General features: G+C 50.6%; 9 protein-coding genes across 9 annotated transcripts; 3 read left to right on the top strand and 6 right to left on the bottom strand.

The window, feature by feature from the left end:
- Positions 1-425: 425 nt before the first annotated feature.
- M406DRAFT_39951 (uncharacterized protein) lies at positions 426-2549 on the bottom strand (the record flags this gene model as incomplete). The annotated part of the gene is made up of 7 exons (XM_040924120.1): positions 426-785; positions 850-1072; positions 1138-1238; positions 1285-1646; positions 1788-2040; positions 2152-2419; positions 2482-2549. The coding sequence occupies 7 exons, from the start codon at positions 2547-2549 to the stop codon at positions 426-428; spliced, it is 1635 nt and encodes a 544-aa protein (XP_040778140.1).
- A 1168-nt stretch (positions 2550-3717) lies between these two features.
- M406DRAFT_328273 (uncharacterized protein) lies at positions 3718-5482 on the top strand (the record flags this gene model as incomplete). Its single annotated transcript, XM_040920313.1, has 3 exons — positions 3718-4513; positions 4643-4822; positions 4914-5482. 3 exons carry the CDS (start codon positions 3718-3720, stop codon positions 5480-5482), a joined length of 1545 nt encoding a protein of 514 aa, XP_040778139.1.
- Positions 5483-8010: 2528 nt separating this feature from the next.
- Positions 8011-8595, top strand: M406DRAFT_241241 (uncharacterized protein; the record flags this gene model as incomplete). The annotated part of the gene is made up of 1 exon (XM_040916142.1): positions 8011-8595. A coding segment is annotated over one exon (585 nt), but the record flags the coding sequence as incomplete, so codon positions are not given.
- Positions 8596-9909: 1314 nt separating this feature from the next.
- On the bottom strand, positions 9910-10938 carry M406DRAFT_16824 (uncharacterized protein; the record flags this gene model as incomplete). The annotated part of the gene is made up of 4 exons (XM_040915415.1): positions 9910-9995; positions 10064-10511; positions 10607-10702; positions 10792-10938. Coding segments are annotated over 4 exons (777 nt in total), but the record flags the coding sequence as incomplete, so codon positions are not given.
- A 1600-nt stretch (positions 10939-12538) lies between these two features.
- M406DRAFT_254916 (putative short chain dehydrogenase/ reductase) lies at positions 12539-13636 on the bottom strand (the record flags this gene model as incomplete). The annotated part of the gene is made up of 4 exons (XM_040916994.1): positions 12539-12611; positions 12657-13175; positions 13263-13509; positions 13585-13636. 4 exons carry the CDS (start codon positions 13634-13636, stop codon positions 12539-12541), a joined length of 891 nt encoding a protein of 296 aa, XP_040778136.1.
- A 1413-nt stretch (positions 13637-15049) lies between these two features.
- Positions 15050-15793, top strand: M406DRAFT_39568 (uncharacterized protein; the record flags this gene model as incomplete). Its single annotated transcript, XM_040924105.1, has 1 exon — positions 15050-15793. The coding sequence occupies one exon, from the start codon at positions 15050-15052 to the stop codon at positions 15791-15793; it is 744 nt and encodes a 247-aa protein (XP_040778135.1).
- A 430-nt stretch (positions 15794-16223) lies between these two features.
- M406DRAFT_274617 (cytochrome P450) lies at positions 16224-17993 on the bottom strand. The gene is made up of 4 exons (XM_040918227.1): positions 17529-17993; positions 17194-17462; positions 16684-17117; positions 16224-16608 (listed from the first exon to the last, which is right to left on the bottom strand). Exons 1-4 carry the CDS (start codon positions 17958-17960, stop codon positions 16388-16390), a joined length of 1356 nt encoding a protein of 451 aa, XP_040778134.1. The 5' UTR covers positions 17961-17993; the 3' UTR covers positions 16224-16387.
- Positions 17994-19893: 1900 nt separating this feature from the next.
- Positions 19894-20568, bottom strand: M406DRAFT_232583 (uncharacterized protein; the record flags this gene model as incomplete). The annotated part of the gene is made up of 1 exon (XM_040915910.1): positions 19894-20568. A coding segment is annotated over one exon (675 nt), but the record flags the coding sequence as incomplete, so codon positions are not given.
- A 1661-nt stretch (positions 20569-22229) lies between these two features.
- On the bottom strand, positions 22230-24102 carry M406DRAFT_288126 (N-carbamoyl-L-amino acid hydrolase; the record flags this gene model as incomplete). The annotated part of the gene is made up of 4 exons (XM_040918776.1): positions 22230-22902; positions 22996-23297; positions 23408-23722; positions 23807-24102. 4 exons carry the CDS (start codon positions 24100-24102, stop codon positions 22256-22258), a joined length of 1560 nt encoding a protein of 519 aa, XP_040778132.1. The 3' UTR covers positions 22230-22255.
- Positions 24103-24762: the final 660 nt, after the last annotated feature.

Below are 24762 nucleotides of genomic sequence, written 5' to 3'. Positions count from 1 at the left end.
AAATGACCCGGGGTTGATACAATAGGAGGCCAAGTAATCTCGAGATGACAGCAGTTTGACAAAGCCGAAAGTTTGCAGGTCAAAGGTTTGTGGGCCGTTGGTCAGAAGCAAAACCAGGGTGAAGAGAAGTTGAAAGCTAAGTAACAGCCATAAATCAAACTCGGGGGCGCGATCGAAATCGAGAGCCTGCACAAGAATAAATGGGGAGTTTGTCAAATTCAAGAAAGAAGAATCTAGAGGATTCTATCGTCTGGTAGTCTTTGCTTGCTGAGCTAGAGTTCTGAACGCCAAGTGCTACTTAATTCTACCTGCTGGTAGAGAACAGTAGAAACCACGAGACTTTCAGCGGTATAGCGATCAGGCAACAACCTCAAAATGCCTTTGATCGTGACCCACCAACATCGGTCATCTATCAACGTACCTGCTCAGGCACTGGGGAGGATGGTCGACTGTTGGAATTCCAGGCCAACCTTCTCAGCACCCTGCTTCTTGCCATTGTGCCAAATGGCAAATTCGACGGTCGCTCCATCATATGTCATATCCAGCTCATATTCTACCTCGTAGAACACGTCTCCCTCTTTGTTGACAAATTTGGGCACCTGCTCCGGTCCGAGGTCAGACTGCCACTTGATGGTGCACAGGATCTCTACCTGATCGTTGTTGCGATCCGGAACGGGAGTCGCTTTGGACGTCAGAATGTAGTCCTCGATGAACTCTGGCATGGTCGAAAAGTGGTGCAAGTAACGAGTCTTGAATGACTTGTTGGAGTTCTTGATGACTTGCCCCTGCAGCCCATCAGAGTCAGCGCAATGGTCTTGGCTGTGATCTTAGAACCCGAATGGTACGGACCTTTTGTAGAAACCAAGTCATCAGTTGATCAGCACGGTAGTGCTGGAAGACCTCAGACCAAATTTTGTCCTCCTCACGATGCTTTCCCGGTTCGAACTTGTCGTGGTAATTGTAACCGTAGCTGGCGCGGGCAATTCGAGACTCAACTTTAGCTGCGACACCGCCTCGGATGTTTTGGGACGCAATTGCATGAATGACGGCACCACGGCTCACGGCGGTCCAACTGCATAGCAGGTTAGCATGCCCTCGCGTATCCTCGAAGCTTTTGACCATAAATGATGGACTCACGGCTTGGCTCCAGTGCTCTGGAGGACCTCGATTCCGAATTTCTGCGTCACAACCCGGTATAGATAGGGGCAACGACCAAACCCGCCTACCAGCATGATGTACTAAATTGTGTTAGCATCAATTGGGCAAGTAGACTGGACTGCTTACCTTTGGCCGTCCTATATTTCGTCCAAGTGTACCGACAGCTTTGATCTGATCTCGTATCAAGGCCAAAATGTTGGTGAAAACTGGCTTAAATACCTCCTCTTTCAGCTCATCGGCGTTGAATTTGACCGTAGGTAGGGAAGTTAGGTTAGCACGATCTTTGGCGGGAATGGCCTCAAAGGGAACATCAATAGTCCACACTTGAAAGTGACCGGTGAACTGGTTACGAATACCATTCTCCCACTGCTCCCTGAGAATGATCTTGAGCCGCTTGGAAGGGATTTGATCGAAGGTTGACGGGCCCATTTTTCGTCGCAGAAACGTTTTGAAGGCATCCTCCAGGGTGATCGCGCCGCATAGTCCACCTAGAGCCAAAACAACACATAAATATTAGCCTGGAGGTTCTGAACAAGCGTGTGGTCTGGAAGCATACTGACCTGTTCCCTCAACACACTCCTTGACCTTCATCGGACTCTCACTGATGACTTGGTAACTGACCAAGTCACACGTGCCACCTCCGCAGTCTGCGATGACCAGGATGTCATCCTTCTCGATGCTCTTCTCTCCTCCCATGTCCGCCAGAGTAGCGAGGGCCGCGGCCTCGGGCTCAGCGACTAATGTCAGCGTCGTCTCACCGGCGAGTCGTCGGCTGAGAATGCCAGCCATCTTGGCAGCAGTTCGCATTTTCATCTGAGCCTCCAGTGACCACATAGCGGGGACCGTGATGACGACATTGAAACGACAGATATTGACCATGGCCTGACTGTATCGCGTCTGGAGCCGTGCCAGTGTCCACTCCCAGAGGCGTTTCAGGTAGGCCGCGATGACATCGACTGGCTGCATTCCCAGCTCCTGCACTTGCTTTTGAACATCCCTGAGGCGCTCCGAGTCTCGAAGATTGTCTGGCAGGTTCTGTTCGTCAACAAGGAGCAGCTTGAACCACTCGATGGCTTTCTTGTCATCGGGAACAGCCAGACCCCACGTTGTCTCCCTCGGGGCCCACCTGGTGCTGGTGTTAAAATGAATGACCGTGGGTACCTTCTCGAGATCCTCGTTGTTTTGGTTAACTGACTCCCAACGCATGATGTTCTCGATATCGTTGGGCTTCGACGAAGATGCATGCGCAACACCAGAATACCTAATCACATTTCTCAGCTGGCCCACGGCTGAGGGAAGAGTGACCAAACACAAAAAACTCACGTGGTTCCGAAATCGATGCCAATGTTAATGCAGGCCTCAGGCCTTGGCTCATTCCTCTTCGACGGCATGGTTCAAATGCTCTCCAGCGACACAGGAAGTTTGATCGGTCGTAGGGAGGGTCGAGGCGATGATGCTGAACAGGGCCAGCAGTGGGAAACTGCGAGACAGTGGAAGGGATAACAAAGAGGGGTGCCAGATTGGGACGAGACACAAGTCAGGCGTATTTGAGAAACTGCCAATGCCTAATGAAAGGAATCAAGAATCGAGGAGCAGGTTGATCGATGCTTCGTATGGAATGCTGAGGGTCTGTCAAAGGTGATGTTGCAGAAATGTCAGATAGAGACTGGCTGAGGGTGGACAATTACCAAGTGGCAGTAGTGGAAGTACGTGAGAGGGGGAGAACGTGTAATAGAGTTGAGGAAAGGGTTGAGTGGGAGCCCGAGGCGGCCAGGTGATGTGTTTGTGGGAAATGTAAGTGTAGGAGAACAAGGAAGGAAAGTTCTTAGAGGCCACAAGAATGTTTTTCTCTGAGTTTACGTGGGGGGGGGGGAGGTGACGTGACTTTTTGGAGAACGGCAACCTGGTAAGATCTTCGGAGTCGACACCGATATAATTGATTTGGCAGAAGGAATAATTTGATGTCAACCCTTTACGGACTCTGCCTAAGAGATTTTGTAAATGAACAAGAATGTTGGAATTTAATGCACAGGTCTTGCAAGTTTCAATCTTGATGCAAAAAGTACACGCAAACTAAATCATAGTCACCTCCAGTCGAGTTGCCAAGCACACTGGGGAGATCTTCAGCCTCGCAGACACGGCTGTGGACAACACTAAGCCCCTAACCCTCACAACCAGAGTCTTGGAAGGGGTCAAATTCGAATGCAACGTTTGACCCCGGACCAGAGCTACGGAGCACAAGCCACGCCAAAGTATTTGAGGACTTTGACATTGGCATTGACGCTGAAGCTTTGAAGAATGGCTCTTTGTGGACGGCAGGCCCGACAGTCTTTGTTGGCGAGGCAGGATTGCAGCATGTCCGCACCGGATGCGGTTAAAGATCATGTATGACTTTTCTTTGAGCTGCTATAAATAATGTCATTCAGAGATGGAATGACCAGTCAAGTATGTACAACTCCCTCTTGCATATTTTCAAGATCCAGCCTAGATTTGCACATTGCAGAGTAATTTTGTACGTATTCAAGACACCCGAAGAGAAGAAACCGAAGACACTTCGTCATGGTCGTTGCATCACCTTCGACGAGCGGCAGGCCAATCAGCCGAAAGCGCAGCCGTTCCGAGAATACAAAGAATAACCCCAAGAGAGCGCGTTTGCTGTCTCCCATCGAAGAAGTATTCACAGAAGAGCCGAATGAGCTGCAAGGACACAACGGAAAGGCCGAGCCGGGCGACCGGGCTGTGGAAAATCGGATCCCTGCTTCGCGTGAACCAAGAGCAGGTCGTGGCCGTGGTCGTAGCCGGGGACGTGGACGTGGACGCGTGCGGGAAAATAACATGAGAAAGCCAGGGCCAGCAGCAAACCTCACGGCTGCTACGTCACAGCCACGAGCTTCTTCAGCCACGGGGTTCAGTCAGGGAGGGGCGAAAGCACAACAAGTCAAGGCAGGGTCTGAGGATGCGCCCGCACGCGTACCATCGTTGCCAAGTCCTCCAGCTCCTTCTGATCACGCAGTGAAGCGCTCCAACTCCCCGCCCGCTCCAGTCGAGGTGACTGCGACGACCGCCATAAACACCTCAGAATTGCAGACGCTGCCCGGCGCGACACAGACTGGTAACCAAGACGTTCCATCGGTGTCCACTCCTCGCCTGAACATACCCGACAAATCAAGTGCTGAAGGCGATGATCATCGTTCCCAGCCGACTCGTGGTCAGACCAAGGGGCGTCCACAGGCATCGAAAGTCCCTTCCACTTTTCTGAACAAGGAGGAAGATCTCGACAGCGATAGAACAGGGCTGCTCTTCCGGTCGAGCGATGGGAAAACTATGCGATTCACAGAGGATGAGGAGATCCTGCGTGAGTGGGCACTGCTGGAAGGCATGATTGCAGCTTACGTACGAGAGATCCTCGCTGATCATTTGCCTGTCAATGCAAACTCGGGAGGTTTTCCATATGAGACTCTGCAGAATCTGACACCTCTGGCAGAGCCTATGTGTCAGAACCCCTTATATGCGCCGTATTTGTTCGAGCTGGCGATATGGAACATCTTGGACAAGACGTTCTTCGCCCGCAACTCGGTCACTTGGGCGTACGAAAATTTCAATCATGAGACGCACACCTTCTCCGAAAGTGGAGGGCTTGCGAGGGTGATCAACAATCTCACACGTAAGTATCTCATTGAAAAGCAGCATGATACCAAGGAAGCATCTCACTTGTAAATGGGAAAGGAGCTGACCTGTGAATTTGATGTTTGTAGGCGTGTGGGGTACATCCACAAAGGACGAAACGAAGCTTTACAGCAAGCGGCTGAGGTTTTTCGAGTGGCGCAAGAACGCCGTGGACTTTGTGTTTGAGACCCTCATCAGCCACGCGTCGTGCGAGCAAATGGCCAACGAGAGCATTTTCCACATTCTGTGGACATGGCTGGATGCACTCAAACCGACATTCATGACCGGAGACGCGACAGCTTGGGATACCTTGGTGCTCCGGACGACTCGGCTTGTAACCACGGCCGCGAACTTGGCAGTAAAGATGAGGCGGTCACCAGACGGCGTGTGGAGCCCTTTCATCCCTACTGCCGGGAGCCGGGCGGCGGAGGGAGCCGTGAGGGTTCACGCGAGGACAGAAGTCGCTCTGCCCCCTGAACAGGACAGTCTGCAGCCCGGCTCGATGGTCGTGTTGACGGTTGTACCCGGCCTCAGCAAGTATACAGTTCGTCGGTGCGAGAAGGACCAGACCTTTTCTGTTGTGAGGAGAAGGATCAGGAGGAGAGCCAGGTGTTTTGTCGATCTTGGTCTATCTCAGGTGCAAGCTTCGTCGGCTTAGGAGGAAGCGGGCAGGTCATGTTATGAATGCAAATTTATGCCAGAGCACATCTTGTCTGAAAGGCGAGTGATTATTCGTATTATGGGGATCTCGACTGAAGCGAGGCCTGTAGAGAGTGAGGAGAGCACGATTCTCGGCAATGGAACTTGTCTGCGCAGTTGATGTTCGTATCTAGGCAATTTCGAGTGCGACTCGCATGGAGGATCTCTAAGCAATACAGCCGCGGAGCGTAGCACTGCAGAGGGCACTGTACATGAACCCACCCTTAAGCGCCGATGCCATCGTGCTGTGGGGACAATGTCCAAGCCTGTATACTGATCAGGGATACTAGTCAGGAGTGACCCCTGGATATTTTGTCCACCGGCCAATGATCATATCCACAAGTAAACAGCAGCGCCTGCCACTCTTTATCCACGCCTGTCCTCCATTTCGGCCGCATCTCACAAAGAAGCGTATGTATTTTTTATAACTGCTTTGGCTCTTTCAAAGATTTCCTACCCATTAAACTGATGTTTTGTCCGCCTCAAGAGTCAATCATGGGGCATCGGACCGCACAGTCGGTTCAAATCATGACATGGGGTTGACCCACGGACCGAAGGATTCCCCCCTCACCCCCTTCTTTTCGCCCACTCGGGCAGGTCAAAAGTGATGGTGGTCCAAGACGTGCATGAACAGAACCAACTGCAGGAGTAATAACAGTCAAACCCCTACCATTGTAATTTCCGTCACGGTGTTGAGTAACTGGGCTCAGCTTTTCACTTGGAAGAGGTCAAGCCACACAAAAATCACGACGTCAATGATGAGAGACCTATGCAAATTAATTTGAAGCTGGAAAATATGCACGCGGACAGGCTTATTTAATGTCAAGTGTACTAAAATTTGCGTAGACGGTCAACGCTTAAATATTGAGTGTAAGGATCCTAGGTGAGGAGAAGGATAATTCTTTCAAAGACGTAACAGTTACTCGGACCCGAATTCCAGAACGAGGTGTCAAGAGCACAATACATTTCCCTCATGGCAGGCCTTGACGGAAAGGTAGTTGCCTTCGCCGTCCTGATATAGAAGTCATGGCCTCCGAGATGTTGCTAAACACGTCTTCTATATTGCTTGATTGGGTCCACGGCAGTACCGAGTATGGCCTTGAAGACTCTGCAGTCCAGCTGGATAGGCGCAGTAGCTTGGTCGATCTTGCTTCTATTTGTTGCTTCTCGAGGAAAGCCATTACTTTGCTTTTCGACATATTGATCGCTGGATTTGAAGTAATCGTTAGTCTAGTACATTGTTCATTTGTAAAACGGTTGTGGGATATCAGTGGCAGTACGAGACATTATTCGACCCTATGATAGATCATTATTTATGCCTGCTTCCAATAATGATATAACAAGAAATCGAGCCAAGAGCTATATAGGGCATCGAGATACACAAATCGGAATCGGTTCTTGTTGGAATACTTAGTTGGGGCGCAGAAAGGTACGGTCTTTCCGACATGGTCTTCAAAGAATCAAGTAGGCTTGCTGCATTGCCCGGGAAGGGGGGGGGGGGCAGGTTTAACAACGTTAGAATGAGTAGAAAATCTGCATTTACCAAATAACCAATAATCTGGTTTCCCAACAAGCTTACAAACTAACTCACGTCTCTTAGGCTTATCTGCTGCTGCCGCCCTCCTCCCCCCCCCTCTCCAACGGCGCAATAGCAGACATACAATCCTCGTGGCGGAGCATTGCTTGTGGAACCCGACGAATCCCGTGCCCTGCACGATACAGGGACTAAATAGTGTCAGGATTCAGCATGCCCGGCGGCTGAAAATCTGCCCAAGCCGTAGGTGCAGAATCCTTCTGAGTGGTCGACTGGTCAGCCCGTTGGTGACGATACCATAAGACCCGCATTCGCGCGCTTCGGATTTTGTGCTCCTCCAGCGGTCGTTTGCGCTTAATGGCGGGCAGAGTAATATATCAACTTTCTACGCGTGTACTGACCACTCTGTGAAGGGCTGAGCAGATATGCGGCTGCGGCAGCTTTCCCTTTCCGTCTAGCTGCTGTTTCTGCGAGATGTTGGTCGTCTTCTCACCTCATCTGGCTGACTTATTAGTGAGGTGGGGGGCTTTCAGCTCCTAAAGTCCCAGGGAAACGCGCATATATAATAAGCTTACCCTTGCGACTTCTTTTCTTTCGGTTTCGTTCAGAAACCTCTCGCCTCTTTCAGACGCGTCGCATACGCGCGGGCTCGCGATTCGCGGCTCGAACTCATGTCAGTTTCATCCTTCGAGACTTGCGACAGATTTCGAGCAACATTCAAAGTACATACCTGTATGTTTTTGATCAAGTGAAATAAAACCACCATGGAGAAAGGCACGGCTCCGTCCTCAGCCAACGGCGCGGCGCCCGGCAGACCACAAACTCCTCCAGCATCACCACCACAACCAGCACAAACGAGACCCGCAGGAGACACAGGAGCCACCAGCACTAAGCTGACGACATCCGGGCTCAATGCCCTGAGCCACTCTGCCGACAACCCCACGCCCACCCAGCCCAGGCTTCCCAAGGCCAGCACCAACATCCAATGGAGCCAACCGATCGGCATGCACATTCGTGCGAATAGCGACGAGCCGCTCATGGTGTTCCGGCGCGCGATAGGGATCAACAGCGACCTGGCGCCCAAGTCGGCACGGCCAGGCGCCACAGAGTTGGGCCTGCGCGAGCCGACAGGCGTCTACAAGAATGTCCTGCGCGAAAAGAGGCGGCGCAAGGCTCAGCACTTTGTCATGTCGTGGCTGCTCTATTTTATCCACTTCGCGCAGATTGTCATCGGCGCAACCTTGACGGCCCTGGGCCCCAACGCATCGCGGTATACCGTGCCTATCACCGTGCTGGGCGCCATCAACACCGTCATAGCGGGCGTGCTGGCTCTCATGAAGGGCCAGGGCCTGCCTGAGAGGTTACACAAGGACGAGACGGAGTTTCGCAGGCTGCAGGAGTGGATCGAGGAGACGGAGGCGCTGCTGGTCACGGGGGTCATCGGGAAGGACAGGAGGGATATTGGGGTGCTGGTCGAGAGCGCGTTTCGTAAATATAACTCGGCGCAGAAGTCGCAGGAGAACAATCGTCCGGATAATTATGTGCCTGACCCTGGCAGCCATGCGCGCCACAGCAAGAGGGGGTCGAGCCCGGATACCGATGAGGATGCTGCAAACAAGACGGCTGCTAGTTAGAGTTATAAACTTGAGGATATAAAAGGGAAATTCAATAGTCGTTCTATGTCATCTGTCTTTGCGAGTCAAAGAATCAAAAATAGGGAAGAGGTGTAAGATAAGTATTTGATGACTATTTGAGCCTTGACACATGTACGTTACAGTACACGGGCTGTCAGGATCGAAGAAGAAGGTCACGCTTCAAGTTCCGTGCATCATGATTTCACTCCTGACCTCAAACTTGGACGAGAAGATGTTTTACAAGTGATGGCAAAGATGTCCCTCCTGATGACACTCAGTTTCAATCTGAGTGGGCTTTCAGCATAACCAAGGATCATACAGGAGTCTTCCCCGTATCGGCGGTAGTGTCAGACGTCCAGCTCCGGCAAAATCTCTTCAGCGTTTCCTGCGGTCGTTCAAGCCTTCAGTAGAATTCAAGCCTGCAAATAATTTGCCAGCGCTGTTCATGAACAGGTAAGCGCCTTGATCCGACTCTCTTCTGTAGACTGGCAAATCATCTTACACGTTACGGACCCACCCTGGATTTAGTGCCAAGGTTCTTCAAGCCACGAGGCGTTCGCGATGATGACAAACGATCAGTCAGAATCTAGCAGACCCTCGCCATTGCAGCGCCCATCAAAAGGGGGCTCTAAAGGCCTACCAAAGCATAGGATTGTTGTGTACGACACTGAATTTGATTGCAACATATCGTTCTTTACTGCTGCAGTAATGTCACGAGACCCAACACCTTTTCGATTCCATTCGTCTTTTCCAGGTTCCAGCTCGTTACTAAACCTGTAGAAGGGATATCATGTTAATTATATATATACGAGGCTATTACCACCTGGCTGCCCAAGGCCCCTCTCAGCCGCCCATGCTTAATGTGAATGAACTTGACTTGTAAGAGTGATTGATGGGAATAGATACCCAGCACATGCTCTCCCACATACAACGACGCAACCCGTCTTCTCCAGCCCCCTTTTTCCCTTAGGCAAAACTCTTTGCACTATATTCGTATTTTGAGGTTGAAATCTCTGCACCTTCAGACGAAGACCAGCCCTCGGAGGTGACTGAGTATGCCTGCGTGACGGTGACCGCGCGTGAGGACGAGCTGGCGCTCTGAGCATCGGCCTGGCGCATATAGCCCTTTCGGCTGGAGTCGAGGCCCATGGCACGGAGCTCGGTTGAGTTCGACTTGCTTGCCGACTTGTTCTGTTGGTGATCTTGAAACATTTTGAACAGGGTCCGGACCATAGGTAGCGACCCAGCGATGAGAGCTGTGTCGCACTCGACGACGGTCCACATGATGATGTCACCCATTCCCACTATATGGTTCGCACCCAGTCAGCTTATCTCTGCTGCTCAATTCTCGTCCTATGGGAGCCACTCTTACCCATGTAATCTGACGTCGCGAAGTAAGCCGTGGCATAGGGCAGTCTGACAATGGTTGCAACGGAGGCGAGCACACCAAGTGACAAGACGACAATGACAGCCCGCTTCTTCTCCTTGCCCATCTGGATGTCTTTAATAATGATGAAAGGCAAGACGGCCGTCGTGACATCCGTGATGAGGTTGAAGCCGGAGATGATGAATGTGATAGCAACGGTGATCATGCTAGTAACGCAAGTACCCGGCACTTCTCCCCACGAGGCTGCAATGGGCCGGCATTGTAAGAGGACATAGAGTTGTACGAAGACCGTTGAGACGACTGAAACTCCTATGAGAATCCAGAGGATGAGTCGGTGCCGTTTGTTGACCGCAATTCGCAACAATGTTATGCAGATACTGCACTTGATAAAAACGTAGCCACTGAGGAAAAAACATTGCCAGAGGAAAATAGTCTGATCGCAAAGCATGTGTTAGATCAAAGAGCGATCAGATGGCCTTTCAGTAAGTAGTTAATATTGATAGTTACCTTCAAGCCTTCCATATAAACAACCCCCGTGGGCCCGCCTGGGATTCCCGAGTCTGGAGTGCCTAGTCCAGTATGCGCACCGTAGATTATGACCGCATTATGAACCATGTTGATGAGCTTGCATTTGTATACTGTTAGCATCCGAGCTCTCGCTCTCAAGAGACCAGGCAATCTCGGATCATATGCCGGTGATAGCTTGTACCTACCCAGCCGACACACATGAGGGCATCCTCTATTGCAAACTTCATGGACTGAATTCGCGCCGTCACTCGAAGACCAAGAACAATCGTCGAAAGTATAGAGAAGGCCAGTGTGACTCCATAAATGTCTGCCGCTAGGCCGGTTGGTGTAATCGGGTGCCACCCTGCTGGCGCCATCTTTGCAGGTGAGTTGACTGGACGTAAAGGAGAGTGAGGTCAGGTAAGAGCGGGCTCGAAGCAATAACGTGGTGACTTCCTGACCAGAGGCGTCAAAACAGAAGAATGAAGAAATAATAAAGCCAGACTTGAAGCAGACCAGAGACGCCAGAAAGATGGTAAGGGGTATACAAACCTTTGTCATTTAGAATACGGCGTCGATCCAGGTTCCTCGTCTATCAAATTACGGTGATTCCAGAACGGGAATCCAATCCTAGTCCAGTCCAGGCCCCAAAACAGTGACGGTCCCATCAAGGCCTCCTCAAGCCCTGGTGTCGCTGCAGGGGCTGGGGTGGAGGGCTCATAAGATGGGTCGTGCAGCAGGCTGTAGTCTTGGCCATGGTTTAAGACTTGAAGCATTATTGACCATGCCTTCCTCTTTCTGATACCATGTTTCTCTTTTTCTAGGCGAGCTTCCCACCCTTGCGATGTGTAATCCAATAGGGAGTGAAAAGGCTGGGTGGCCATGAAACTTTAAAAGTCAAATCAGCCAGTATTTACTTACAATCATCCCATACCATACAAAGATTTCATCTCCAATAAATTAGCAAGAAGATCATGTGGTACCCGAGGTTCTCAGAGCTCGTTCAATGCTACCAAAGCTTTGATGCCGAGAACTTTGGTACAATTAAAGCATGTAATCCCGAGAAGTGTGTGAAACTTCTTGGTGTTGAGCCATGTCATTCCGATCAATCACCACTGGAAATCATAACAGCTTTGAAACTATAGACTCGGCAAACTCTGTGCTTTTCAGAACAGAATCACCAAGCCATTGAGCTAATGTGCTTCATTTCTAAGTCAAAAAGTTCTCTGAGATGCAAAAAGGGGCTTGCAGGCAAGCGAATCTACGTACTTTATCAAACAAACCAGGGTGTGTTGAACTCGGCTGCGCCGCTGCCAACAACTCTCAGACCGACTTACTGCAAGTGATACGTCGAATGTCATGGGCCGGAAAAGACTTTTTGCTTCATGGGCCGTATTCAGGAGGCTCATGGGTCCCAATTTCTCCTGTTTCTTCTTATTCTAGAACATTTCATGTGCAAATCATATGATCTTTGACCCAGAGATCCTCGCGTCCATGGCTTCTGACTGGCAGAAGCAAGTGCTTGCGCATTTGTGGTCAGAGCTTGGAGTATCCTTTTGGGTTTGAAGGATTTGAGCAGTTTCCTCGTTTGGCGACGTTGAGTCGTGGCATATCCACTCTCCACCAAATACGTATACCAACCCCCTGCTTCCAACAAGGCTGCGCCGCGTGCAGATCTAGTGGGGCAGGAAGTGGCCTTGACAATCCGGTATAGGAGCGAGCCGATACTTCCAAGTGGCGTGAAATGGTAAGCGAGGCATCACATCAGTGTTGCAGGACACAGTAGAGAAAGTTGGGAATCGAAAAACTGTATTGAGACAAGTTCCCATAATCAAAAATCTCCAGTAACGAGTGTTGAGAGGAAAATTAGACGATCAATTCGTATAGATGATTATCTAGAAACATGGAGGCAGAACGGGCCTTTGCCCTATGTGCGAATACAGGCGCAGTTTCTCATGCCAGGCGCATACCCTTCGTCTTGAGTTGCTCCCACAGCTTCTCCTCCTCGGCCAAGATGTTCTTGCCACTGAAATCACCCTCAAAGTTAAGGGGCGGCAGAAGAGACTGATACGGAACAGTCCGAGTGCGCACATCAGACTTCCCGCTCCCCGACTCGGCAAACTGCATGCCCTCGACAACTTCTCCGTTTCCATACTGCTCCTCGGTAACCAGGCGGAGCATGATCTCGGCACACTCGGTAGCTGTCATGTTCATATCCTGCTCCCTCACCTTACCCTTGCAGTAATCAGCCACGACGGCTGGGGTGAACGTGGTGGCCGGGCACATACACGCCACCCGGATGCCGAGGCGGGCCTTCATCTGTGCCAGGGACAGGGTGAAGGAGGCGAGTCCGCCCTTGGACGTGTTGTACAAGGGCGTGCCGATGGTAGGAAGATAAGCGCTCATGGAAGCGACGAGGAGGAGATTACCGGCGATCTTGTTTGACATCCAGTAGTCGAGAGCGATCTGGGCGAACCGGATGGGACCCATCAGGTTGACCGCCAGAATGTGGTACGATGAACCGTTAGGGTCATCCTTCGCAAGCGGCGAGATGCCAGGGGGATGCCAAAAGGCGGAACTCGGAGGCTCCCTGCACAGTTTTGCATCCTTCGCTTAGCAAAGAGTCCATAACCCTGGAGGGGAGATAGGTCAAGAAAGAAAGAAAAAAAAACCGTACCAGATACCAGCACCAGGGCAGAGAATATCAATTCTGGGGAAAGTCTTCAAGGCGAACTCCCAAGTCTGGGAGATAGAAGTCCAGTTGGACTGGTCGTACACATGGTACAAGGCTGAAGGTCCGCCTTCCTTGGCCGGGTGTGGGAACTTGGCGATGAGGGCCTTTGCTTCATCTCGCAACGCAATGTCCGCAAAGATGACAGAGCATCCGGCAAGAAGGAGTTGCTCAGCAAAAGCGAGATTGATACCTGGGTACAAAGAAATGAGTACTTAGACGGGCTGCGACTCGTAAGCGAGGGAAGGAATGCGACGCCGATACTCACCACTTCCAGCGCCAGTAACAATGGCAAACTTTCCCTTGACGTCGAAAGACATGGTTGATGATTGAAACAGTATTGTCAATTGTGAATACGGAAGCACGAACGTTCACAAATCCGAGTTGCCAAGAGAATGATTTGGGTGAATAGAATTATGATGAGGTGAGATCAAACAGATGAAATATGAATGTCGCTTGCAAGAAGCGGAGTCAGTTCTTCCAAGTTTGTCCTATAGAGAACACACACCGCAACATCAAATCCTTGAAATTTGATTTGCCATCGACTATGGTACGTTCGGAAACCCCGTCGGTTTGAAGATTCCTTGGAGAGATCCCAAGTGCTTGATGGGGTCATATTGACGGGGACAAGAACAACGCATACTGCAAATCATTACGCACAGTATGATAATTATGACACACAATACAATGACTATGCAAATAAATACTAATCACTTTACGAAGGAAACGAATGATCACTTGTTACGTAGCTGTTTGTTATTTTTTTAATTTTTTTAATTTTCATATCCGGTGTACGTCGTTTCCAGACACCTTTGTTAACTACTTCGAGAATCCTGTCTTAACCACTTACATCGACTGATATCTAGCTCCATCCCTGCGGTTACTAGTTGATAACTACCATGCCCCGTAGCGCCTAAACTCCTGCTATTACCCATGTCAATGGGCAGTTGTCGTGATCCTGCTGGATCGGTGGGTCAATCTGGACCCTCAACGTCTTCGATAGAGACCCAGAAAAACCCCTTACATTTTCTTTTAAGCGAAGCCTTCAAGGTTTGGTGACGATCAGCAATTGCAGAGGATCAGATCCATATGCTAAGATGAGAGCATCTTTCTCGTCTTCGGTCCTCAGCATAGGATCGTAGTCAGTGTCTGATGAATGTGATATGTGTGTGTATGTGTGTGTGTGTGTGTGTACATGATAGAGGATCACGGAGGAGGGACAGCCTCGTAGTTAAGGAGCCCTCTCCCAGTTCAAAAGAAATCATAAATAGTATTAGAGAGATCGAGTCTGCATGCCATTATACTACTCTTTTCTTGAAGGCTGAGTACAGCATCAGTCGTGTTATTTGAATGCTATCTCCCTCAACACCCAGTCTAGGTTGTTATCCAGCAGAGTACACAATGTCCCGGAGATCCAATTCCTCGTTGAACGAAAGAATGGCGCGGCCTGGGAAGAGCTGCGGTCGTGAAATAGAGATGGACGACCGAGTGCGTTTGTCGAATAAGGTAAGGATAGCTTCAACTGTGTAAGGCCTCGTCTAATATGCTAACAATCTTGACAGCTATTCCAGCGTCTCGGGAACACCTTGAGCCTAGCCCATCTCATCACGGAAAGCAACATCAAAGCCTATGTCCAGCCATGCGTCCTCTTCGCAATGCTTAGTGTTGCTTCGGGCGGGGTGACCAATTGCGGCAACCAAGACAAGAGTCATGCAAGCCTCGCTTACTTGGTCATGGCATTTCCCCCTGTCACGCTATATGTGTGGCTCTACGTGTTCCACTTTGACCTCAGCAACCAGAAATCACCAGAGTCTATCGAGGAGGACCGCATGAATAAGCCGTGGCGTGCTATTCCCTCAGGTCGACTGACTGTCGAAGACGCTGAGAAATGGTACTTGGTGGCAACGGCATTGTTGCTCATAGCCACAGGGACCTGGCTGGGCGGTTTCCCCGAAGCACTGGCATTCATGGTTGAGACGTGGGTGTATGACTCGGCTGCTGGGGCGAGCTCCTGGTGGGCCAAAAACATCATCAACGCACTTTTCTACTCCACGGGTCAACTGGGCGCAACACGTGTGGCGGCTCAGTTTGGTATGGGATGCGAGATCACCCGGGCTGGGCTCGAGTGGTGCGCCCTGCTTTGTCTGATGACCCTGACGACGGTACAGATTCAGGACCTGCGAGACCAGGAGGGTGATGGTGCGCGCGGGAGGAAGACTATGCCCTTGGCAATCGGCGATGGGCCTTGCCGTTGGCTCACGGCTTTTTTCATCCTGTTCTGGTCTGTTGCATGCCCTTTTTACTGGGCTGGAACTCGCATTAGTGCTGCCTATGTGCCGCCCGTTCTGGTGGGAGGTATGATAGCCGCAAGAATCCTGAGGCACAGGAATGTGGCGGATGATCGGAAGAGTTTCCATTACCATACATTGGTATGGTTGCCAGTCCTGTACTCAGTTCCACTGCTGAGCAAAATCTAGCTGTTTTGGCTGGCATCCAGGGGGTGGGTGCGGTATAATCTTCCTGTGGAGTTCTAGGAGGATTGACCATTGCCATACCGAAATGGTCAGGACTGGACCAATGAGATAGAAAACGTGTACTATAGTATGGGGAATGTATGATAAGGATTTCTGTTGTGTCGAGACGACGTGGCAGGATTGCAGTGGTTAAGCCTTAACATGTGACCTGAAAACATGTGTTTCGACGAAGAGCCCACATGTGGGTCTGAAGAATAATAGAGGAGCAATGGAATGGTATCTTACAACGTTGACAGCTCGGCTCAGGTGTCTGAAGCAACACTTAAATTGATCCCCGCATGTGTCATTCTCCAGTACAACCTACTACGGTACACACTAGACCAAAGTATCCACATTGGAGACCACGTCAACCCACCCAAGTTCTCGTCTGTTTCAAGGTGCTCTGATTAACAAAGTACTATGGTAGAGCATATCGTAGAGCCTCCTCAGGTAGTATGGAGACAGTGTTAGGCAATGATACTCCGTGGCATAACATAAAAGAAGCAGTTTGTTGGTTAAGTTTTTCTCCCTATCACCTTTCGCATTCGGTAATATCCGCTACCAAAGTCTTTTCCAGCGGACTCTCATGTCTCGATCGGGTGGTATCCCTACAGCGCCGATGTACGATTCATCGTTCTGTGCCGGCCGATCAGACTTGGACCCGTCTGGGTGTGTCCACTCCACAAACTCGATATCAAACCTGGTAATGAGCGCAGCCAAAGTCATGAGGATTTCCTGCTTGGCGAAGACACGCCCGGGGCAAATTGAAGTACCACCGCCTGTGAATGGCCTTGTTCAGTCTCTTGCAGTAGTACGCAGAAGCAGGGGAGGGCTCTGATTGAGAATGAACTTACCAAATGGGAAGAAAGAGCTGGTTCTCCCAGCCATTGTGAACTCCGCTTTACCCGCGTCATGCTTCAAGTTTCGACCCGCCCAAAACTCGCTTGCGGGATGTCCAGGAGAACCCCATACTGCCTCATTATACTGACCAATCTGGCTTGGTGCTTGAATCAGGGAACCGGCGGTCAGACGATATCCATCCAGAGTGATGGGCTGGGTGACCTCGCGTGTGACATTGATAGACACGTGCAAGCGAAGGGTCTCAATGTAGACGGATTGCAAGACCGGCATTGCGAGCAGCTTTTGGGCATCGAAAGTACGCTTCCCAGTGACAGGGTCGACCGAGCTTGCGGCTAAACACTCTTCTCGCACAGCTCGATACAACTGTGGATCTGCAATTACTTCCATCATGGCCCATGTAGACATGGGGACTGAGTTTGCGTTGGTGCTGTATGAAAAGGGAAAAGAACAATAATTGTTAGGATTAGCTGACACAAACCAAAGGGGCAATGATAAAGACTGACCCAAAGATAAAAGTGGCAGCCATGCCAGCCGTCGTCTCGGGCGACAGATGGTTCATTGCCCATTTGATGAGCTCGCGAGCCATCCTAGAGCCAAAGCGAGGATCCCACTCTGCAAGAGCATCGGGGCCATCCCAATTGATCTCCTTCACGGCGGCATCGACATAACGTCGACACATGGCGTGGAATTCTTGACGAATTTTCCAGGGTGCCGAATTCATCCACCTCGGGAGCCCCCACATGAGCTGTGGCGCGAGACGGGCAAACTCCCACTTTTGTGTAACCATTCAGTCGTGCTGTCCTCTAATTTGACTCGACCAGACATATGCTGTACTTACCATGGCAGGCCAAAATCCCGGATTCAGCTCGACAATTTGCGATCCCATCAATGCCACGAGCGCCGCCTCGGCCATTTCGCTCTCGAAGAATCCGCTCAGACTCAGCTCCGTCCATTCACCGAGGGGTTGCCTGGCCAGGCGGTCCGAGAAGAGCTCAAAGTACTTATCAGCCAGGTGACCGGAGTGCTTGGTGCTCTGGAGGAATTCCGAATACACATGATGCTGGCCGTGCCAGAGCCGCGGCTGACCTGGCTTCACATCGTGACCCGGCACAGGGTTCTTGGCCCGTCCGGACTTGTCCTGCTCGAATTTGGCCAATTCGGCCGCAGAAGCGCCCCAGACGTTCCGCATAACCTCGAGGAAGAAGGTGTCCGGACTGATACTGTGCGATGGCTGATTGATGATTCGGATGTTTTTCTCGCCCGAAACCATATAGATTTTCTTGGGACCCAGGCGGAACTTGATGATGGGGCTGGTGCGCTGCGCAAGACTGTTGATCGCTATGATCAATTTTTGTGACAAAAATAATATAAGGGATTGCTGATTCCAACCCTACGCGACTCTTTGGATAAAATTGTGCATACCAGTCATGTACTGATATGTATTGGATATGATAGTTCCTCCCAAGGAAGGGGGTTCTTTCGAGCCCGATTTGGTGAATTTCCGCAGAATAACGATTGCGGAGATCAGACAGAATAAGGCCAAAATGAGTCGAGATACCAGAGGATCTGTCACCTCGAGCGGATGAGCTCCGAGCCGAGCCCCCCAGGCCCCCATCCTATCCATGATGGATAAAACCACAAACAGTTCAATTTGTAGGATAAATAGGACAACACAGGCCCAAAATGGCGAAGGACTCTTTGGCGAACTTACAACGTAGCCACAGTTGAAGCTTGAGTATCTAAGTGGTTCCGTGAAGAACCCCCCGCTCGAAGTTGTAGGGCTGCCTTTATAGATCGGAAATCGCATCAAGCACATCATATGTATATCCAGATGCCCAGCAATATTGTAGATGATGTCAGACGGATCTCTGCCCATCGGACGTTAATCCGTGGCTTCCTGCATGTTGATCATCTTCCAGCGCTATCCTGCTTCTCCGCTAACCCCCACAGGCGCTGTATCCTGCATGCAGTGAGTCTGACTTCAGGCAACAACCTCAGTCATATCTGATGATCATGGCCTGGTAGATGAAACCATAATCACTAAAGTTCCGGCAAAAAAAAAAAAAAGAGTGGCCCCAGAAAGATCTCGACAATGTAACTCAGAAAGGAAAAGTCGTGGCATTCGGGGGAAAAATCCCGAAAGACTCAAACAACAGGTACAGACATTTATACTTCCATTATGATGCCATTACAATGCTAAGAATCTAGATTCAATATTCGACAGCGGGTTGTATTTGGTAACGACCTGAATGTTCGCAGTGTGCTCTTGGTGGTTTTTTCCCTTTTTCCTTGGACCAGAGTGTGCATATATACATATTGAGTTGCCGAGCAGTATATGCAGGTCGAAAAATTTACCGAACTTCAAATATATCTCCTGCAGGAATCTCCCGAACTGTTTGTTTACCTTCCGCGTTCCACCTTTCAGACAGTCTTAGCCACTCGGATTACTCGGGAGGGTACGAGCTATACTATATTTCATCTAGTTTCGGCTTCCACCGGGCTTCCTTTCAGCTACCCTGCTGCTAGTTCCGGCATTTACTTGGTGCCCTGGGTTCAACAAAATTTCCTGTCAGGTCTGGACGAGTCAAAGGCAAAGTAAGAGTTTGATTGAGCAGCTCAGAACGAAACCAAGTCGAAGTCTACAGGTCTTAGGTCTAGAACCAACTGTTGACCAGGTCAAACAGCCGCTATCCGCCGCGCAATCGCTGAGTCCACCTCGGTCAGCATCTTCAACCTGGAGCATTTCGGGAGTTTAACAGATGTGGGATTGAAAGCGTACATGGTCATCCTGGGAACCTTGAAAGTTGAAGATGGCATTACTACCTCCAGCAGGAAGGATGAACTGATTATTACTGTTGATTTTGTTAATGCAGGAGAAAATCTCCAGGGCTAGCCCCGTTGCCTTGATCAGGTCATGACGGAGTCAACCTCGCCTGCGTTTATCTCCCTGTTTCACAAAACTCAACGAAATAATTTCACATCGCAATTTTTTGTATTTGTATTGATGTACATAGAAGAAGATCTAGAAGACACCCCCCCCCCCTTTTCCTCCCGCTTTATACCCCGTTTGACCGGTCTCTATCAATCATCCGCCCCTTTTATTCGTCTTTTATTTGCTCTGACTGCCTTTCCTTGCATCTCTCTTGAAACCTTTCTTTCTTTCACACCCTAGAAGTTCCGGAAGGAGCAGGCAGAGAAGCATGTTCGGTAATAGGCTGATTAGCACCTCGACGCTGTTTACAGTACTCGCGTATCTGGTCTCTTAACGCGTACGACTGATCCCTTGCGTGGTCCTGCATGTTCCTCAGGTTCTTACGTCCATCCTTGTATCCTTCATAGGTGCCTGTTAGGAGTGTCGACGCATATCGATACTGGTGGTACTCAGGCGTGCCGTCCCACTCAGACGGAGCAGCATAATGGGCAAAGAAATCAATCCGATGGCCGTCCGTGGTAAAGGTTCTGATCTCTGCGTGGCCAGCAGGGTCAGGGTTTCCGACCAAAGAAAGCGCCTGGTTTCGAGCGTAGACGAGAGCCGCTCCACTGTAGGCACTTTGTATCGTCGCCGTGTTCATGTTCCCATCAGGGCCTTTCATCTCTCCCGCCACATGCGGCAGTACCATGGAACGGGGATCTCCATCGTAAAGAACAGCCCCGCTGATCTGCCTGTCGACTTGCAACGGACGGAATGCGGCCTTCTCCAGTCCTTGGACATAGTCAGGCTGTGGGGGAGACAGGCCTTTGTTGAAGCCGACATCCTTGGGCAATGCTGTGAATCGACGGTTAAAAGATGCGTTATAGCCCCGATCACCCCAGGTATCTTTGAGCAAGTGACTGGTGATGGTGCCCGTCAGCGTTGCTTCATTACCGGCTCCATGGACTTTATCGACGTAGAGCTCGAAACTTGACGCGGGTGGGCTGATGCTTGTACGGGGCCGGGCGTGTTGTTCTTGGATCTCTTTCAGATTCGCGGGCGGTTTTGATTGCTGGGGCAGGAGAATGCCATTGTCTTGGGCCAGAGTTCCCAAGTTTACCGGCATCGTGGAGTCGGTCTTGGTTGTTGACAAACAATCTGTGGATGCTGAAGTTGTGGGTGTGGGCGCATTTGCCCGAGCGCCCTGAGCGTTGACCAGGTCTACGTTCTCCCTTGTGAGCCGCGCTCGCTTAAGCTGCCTCTCGAACTCGGACCGAGGACGCGAGTTGTAATAAGGATAACCGAGAGGCTTCGGATGCTGTACAATCGAGCGAGACATTACTAAATGGACTTGACATGAAGGAGAATGTATTAACTTACCTGGACTGCCAGCTCCGTCTGTTGGCTCTTCGCGCCGGACTGTGTGTTCTCCTCCGTGGACCTGGGTCGCTTTGATGGTGATTTCTCTGGGCTTGCTCCTATCAGTGCTTCGCGACGCCCGGCCGGTGCAATACCAATGGAGTGCCCAGCACCTGTTGATTGTTGTTGTTTCTGAAACCTCACACTACGCCTCAAAATGGCTGGACCTGGTGTAATTAGCATAACCCTTCCGTTTTGCGGTATACTTGATCAATGCTTACTCGTTTGTGTGTTTGTTTGCGAAGATCTCGTCGCTTTAGAACTGGACCGAGTCTTGGCACGTGCCGAGCTACGTGCTTGCTTCCTGGGCAAGGCCGCTGTATCTCGCGCAAGACCTCCGCTCGCTGGTGACCGGGCTCCTTGGTCTGGCAAAGGCTCTGTGAATGACAAGGTCAGCTCTTCCTCTATTGACAGGTATTTATCATACTTATTTGCAATAGTACCAATCTGCTGTGCCTGTGAGGGCTCGGAAGGCTGTCGACGAGGCTGATGAATGCGCCGGTTGAAAAATTGCTCTGCCATGATGAATAATGTTCTAGGTGGAGGGGTGAAGGAAGGACGAAATTTGGATTGGTGCTGAAGCTGGTCGTTGGAAAGGGTTACGAGAGCCTCAGTTTCACGTCAAGACTTGTAGGAGTTCTTCTCAGTATGAAACACCGCACATAACAAGTGATTGCTCTCTTTTTCTTTTTTCTGTTTCTTTGATGGGGAGCGGGGGTTGACAGGAGTGTGGCTGGCTGGGGAAACAAGCAGTCACATTGAAAAGACCTTTGTTTTGGTGAATGTGATGTTTTGACTCGGGTTCAATAAATATAATCGTAGGCATCAGCCTTCCAGGCGTTAAGAAGGCCTAACACGAGCAAGCACCTCCTTTGTCCCTTTGTTTCCGAAGGAGACACCAAGTTTTTGTTTTTTTCCAGGTTTCAGGCACCATTTGCGTGTTCCCCCTTAGGAAATTTTGCATAGTGACCAGAGCTGTAGTATGCACACTAAAGCGTAAGCGATGTTGTCTAGGGAACTTTTGCCATCCCCAGGGCTGACGCGTCAAAGAAAAGGAACGTGCTATCTGTTGGGTGCGGGATACCAAAGGACACGTAGACTGGGGGAGAACAAAAGAAGAAGACAAAGAAAACGGAAAGGAGGAAGTGTCTCGGATTCGTGCAAGCTCTCTCTCTCTAGTTGATTCATCAAAGCTTGGTCAAGCATGAGCGCTGGCAAGGCTTGTTAAGTAATCACTACGAAACCATGTTAAAGTCTCCTTTGAATATAGCCCCCTTTGCCATACCACGGTCGTATCTCAAAACGCTCTGGAATAAAACCTCCGCACCCAAGGTACAATCCTCATCACTCGTCCATTCTTCAGGATGGTGACTCACTCCATTTCTGCTCGGAACAAAGATCATGGAGGTCGGACATCGCCTGCTCGTGTACACGCTATCATGGCCCGCGCCACTGGTCATGTCCCGATATAGCCCTTCATCGCCCAGGACGGATTGTGCCGCAGCTCGCACAGCCGAAATACAATCCTCATGGAATAGAACAGCTGGACTCACGAAATCGGTGGTCCAATGGACAGAGAGAGGTAAGCGCTGGGGCGTGATGTCTTCGCCCTCGACGGACCCACCGCCGGCCATAGTGGCAAAGTCGCGCTTTAGCTGGGCTTCAACGGCCTCAACCGTCTCGTCTGCTGCGGCACGGACGTCGAGGCTGAAGCGGACATCGCCCGGGACAGTGTTGACACTACCTGGAGAGAGGGTGAGAATGCCGGTCGAGGCCAGGGCAGAGTGTTGAGTTGCGACGCGGTTGGAGTGGGTGATCATGCGGGATGCGAGCAGAAGAGCATCTGCGCGGGCAGAGAAGGGAGTTGTCCCAGTATGAGAAGCTGTGAAGAAAGGGGAAAAATAAAGAAGAAAAGAAGCATCAGTAATGCCCAAAAAGAAACTGTCGATCCTCTGTGTGTGGTCATGCTGCTCACCTCTACCTTGGACATCTATCGTGAACCATTTATATGCTTGGACGCCTTGGACAATACCAATCTTTTGCTTCTCCGCCTCGAGTATTGGTCCCTGCTCGATGTGCAGCTCGAAATGAGCCGCCATGGGAGTCAACTGGTAACTAGCAGGGAAAATGCCCAGGTAGCCGATGCGCTCTAACTCGGACTTCATGGTCGCTGAACCTCCACCAACTTCCTGTACATTGTGCGCCCTTTCGAGGGTGATGTCTCCAGCCCATACTCCAGATGAAACCATTGAGATTGGAAATCTCGCGCCCTCCTCGCTGCCGTTTTCCATGCCTCTGTTAGCATACGAATACTTGTCTGTCATGATGTCTGGGAACCTGCGCCAGGCAAAACCCGGAGAGATTTCTACAATGCCAAGCCAACATACTTTGTCCAATTTACTACACCTATCGGATGCTCTGTCTCGATCTGATGATCACGCAGCAGATGCAGCATCTCCACTCCGGCCAGGATACCCAGGATGCCATCGTAGCGCCCAGCAGCAGGCTGTGTATCCAGATGCGATCCGGCATAGATGGGCGGAACATTCTTCCGTCGGCCAGGACGCACCGCAAAAGTGTTGCCCATGGCGTCAATAACGACTTCGCAGCCTAGTGAGCGGGTCGTATCGACAAACCAGTCCCGTGCCTGCTTGTCTGTGTCTGACAAGGCGAGGCGAGACATGCCCGTCTCCGTGGGCGCACTATTGCAGATTACCAGGTTCAAGTTAGCCTTTCATACAGCAATACAAGATTTCCTTTCTCACTGAAAAAGAGCAGAAGAAAACAAGGGAGCGTTGAAGATGGATGAGAGGATTAGATCTTGCCTTCCCCATCTCAGCCCCGTTCCGAAAGCGCAGGTATGGTGCAGTGTGTCCATCAACCTATTCTGGTCGACTTTAATTGCCTTCAGGCTAGTCTCCGTCAAATCCAAGGTCCTTAGGGATGCTGGCTTCGTGCTGCTGAAACATCTCGTTGATGACCTCAATGGCGCCGGCGTCAGGTTGCCATGATACCCCCACTGCCGCGGGCAGCACACGCTACGGGCAAGACGTGTGCGAATTGCGGGCCAATTTGACAGCATCTTGAGCCCGATATGAAGGAATAGGGGTTTGAAGTAATTGAGTTCTGTGTAGATAGTTTTGTAAGACGCTCGTGCACTCCGCTACTCCCTTGAACGGAGATGTCGTGCACTGATAGTCTTGGTCGTTGCGGTGAGTTTGTCGTCAACTTGGATGATTGCTGCCGTAGATCTTGCCGAACGCTGCCGGTGATTACTATAGCCAACCCTGACCCTGAGTCCATGGCCGTTCCTGGTGTTCCCCCCCCCCCCCCTTCCCTTTCTTCCCAGTTTTTTAACTTGTTGCCTTGATGATTTACTTGTCTTCCAATTTTCCCATCTGTGGAGTGTCAATTTTCAAGTGTACGGGAACAGCTCGGATCACCCGAGCTGCAACCGAAGATCTCAACCTAATAACTTTGTACCACTATTAGAACAACTTGTGTGGCAAAATGCATGGGGTTTTCGTGTACCTCCCATTCCTCTGCTACGTCAATGAACAATCTATGAGCTCGACATAGTTATTAGGATGCGCTTTTTATCTTCTTTTTCTCTCCCTTTTTTCTTCCGGCGCCCGCTTCCTGAAACCCACACAAGCTTGAACTCTGCTCAATGAATCTTTCCTCCATTCGCCCAGCTCCATTATTGACTCCACAGTGTATCGTCGACTCTACCCTGGACTTG

This window comes from Cryphonectria parasitica (assembly GCF_011745365.1).
Source record: "Cryphonectria parasitica EP155 unplaced genomic scaffold M406scaffold_3, whole genome shotgun sequence".
Taxonomy (NCBI): domain Eukaryota; kingdom Fungi; phylum Ascomycota; class Sordariomycetes; order Diaporthales; family Cryphonectriaceae; genus Cryphonectria; species Cryphonectria parasitica.
The sequence above is the reverse complement of the archived record's forward strand: the minus strand, read 5'-3'. Positions and strand labels throughout refer to the sequence as shown.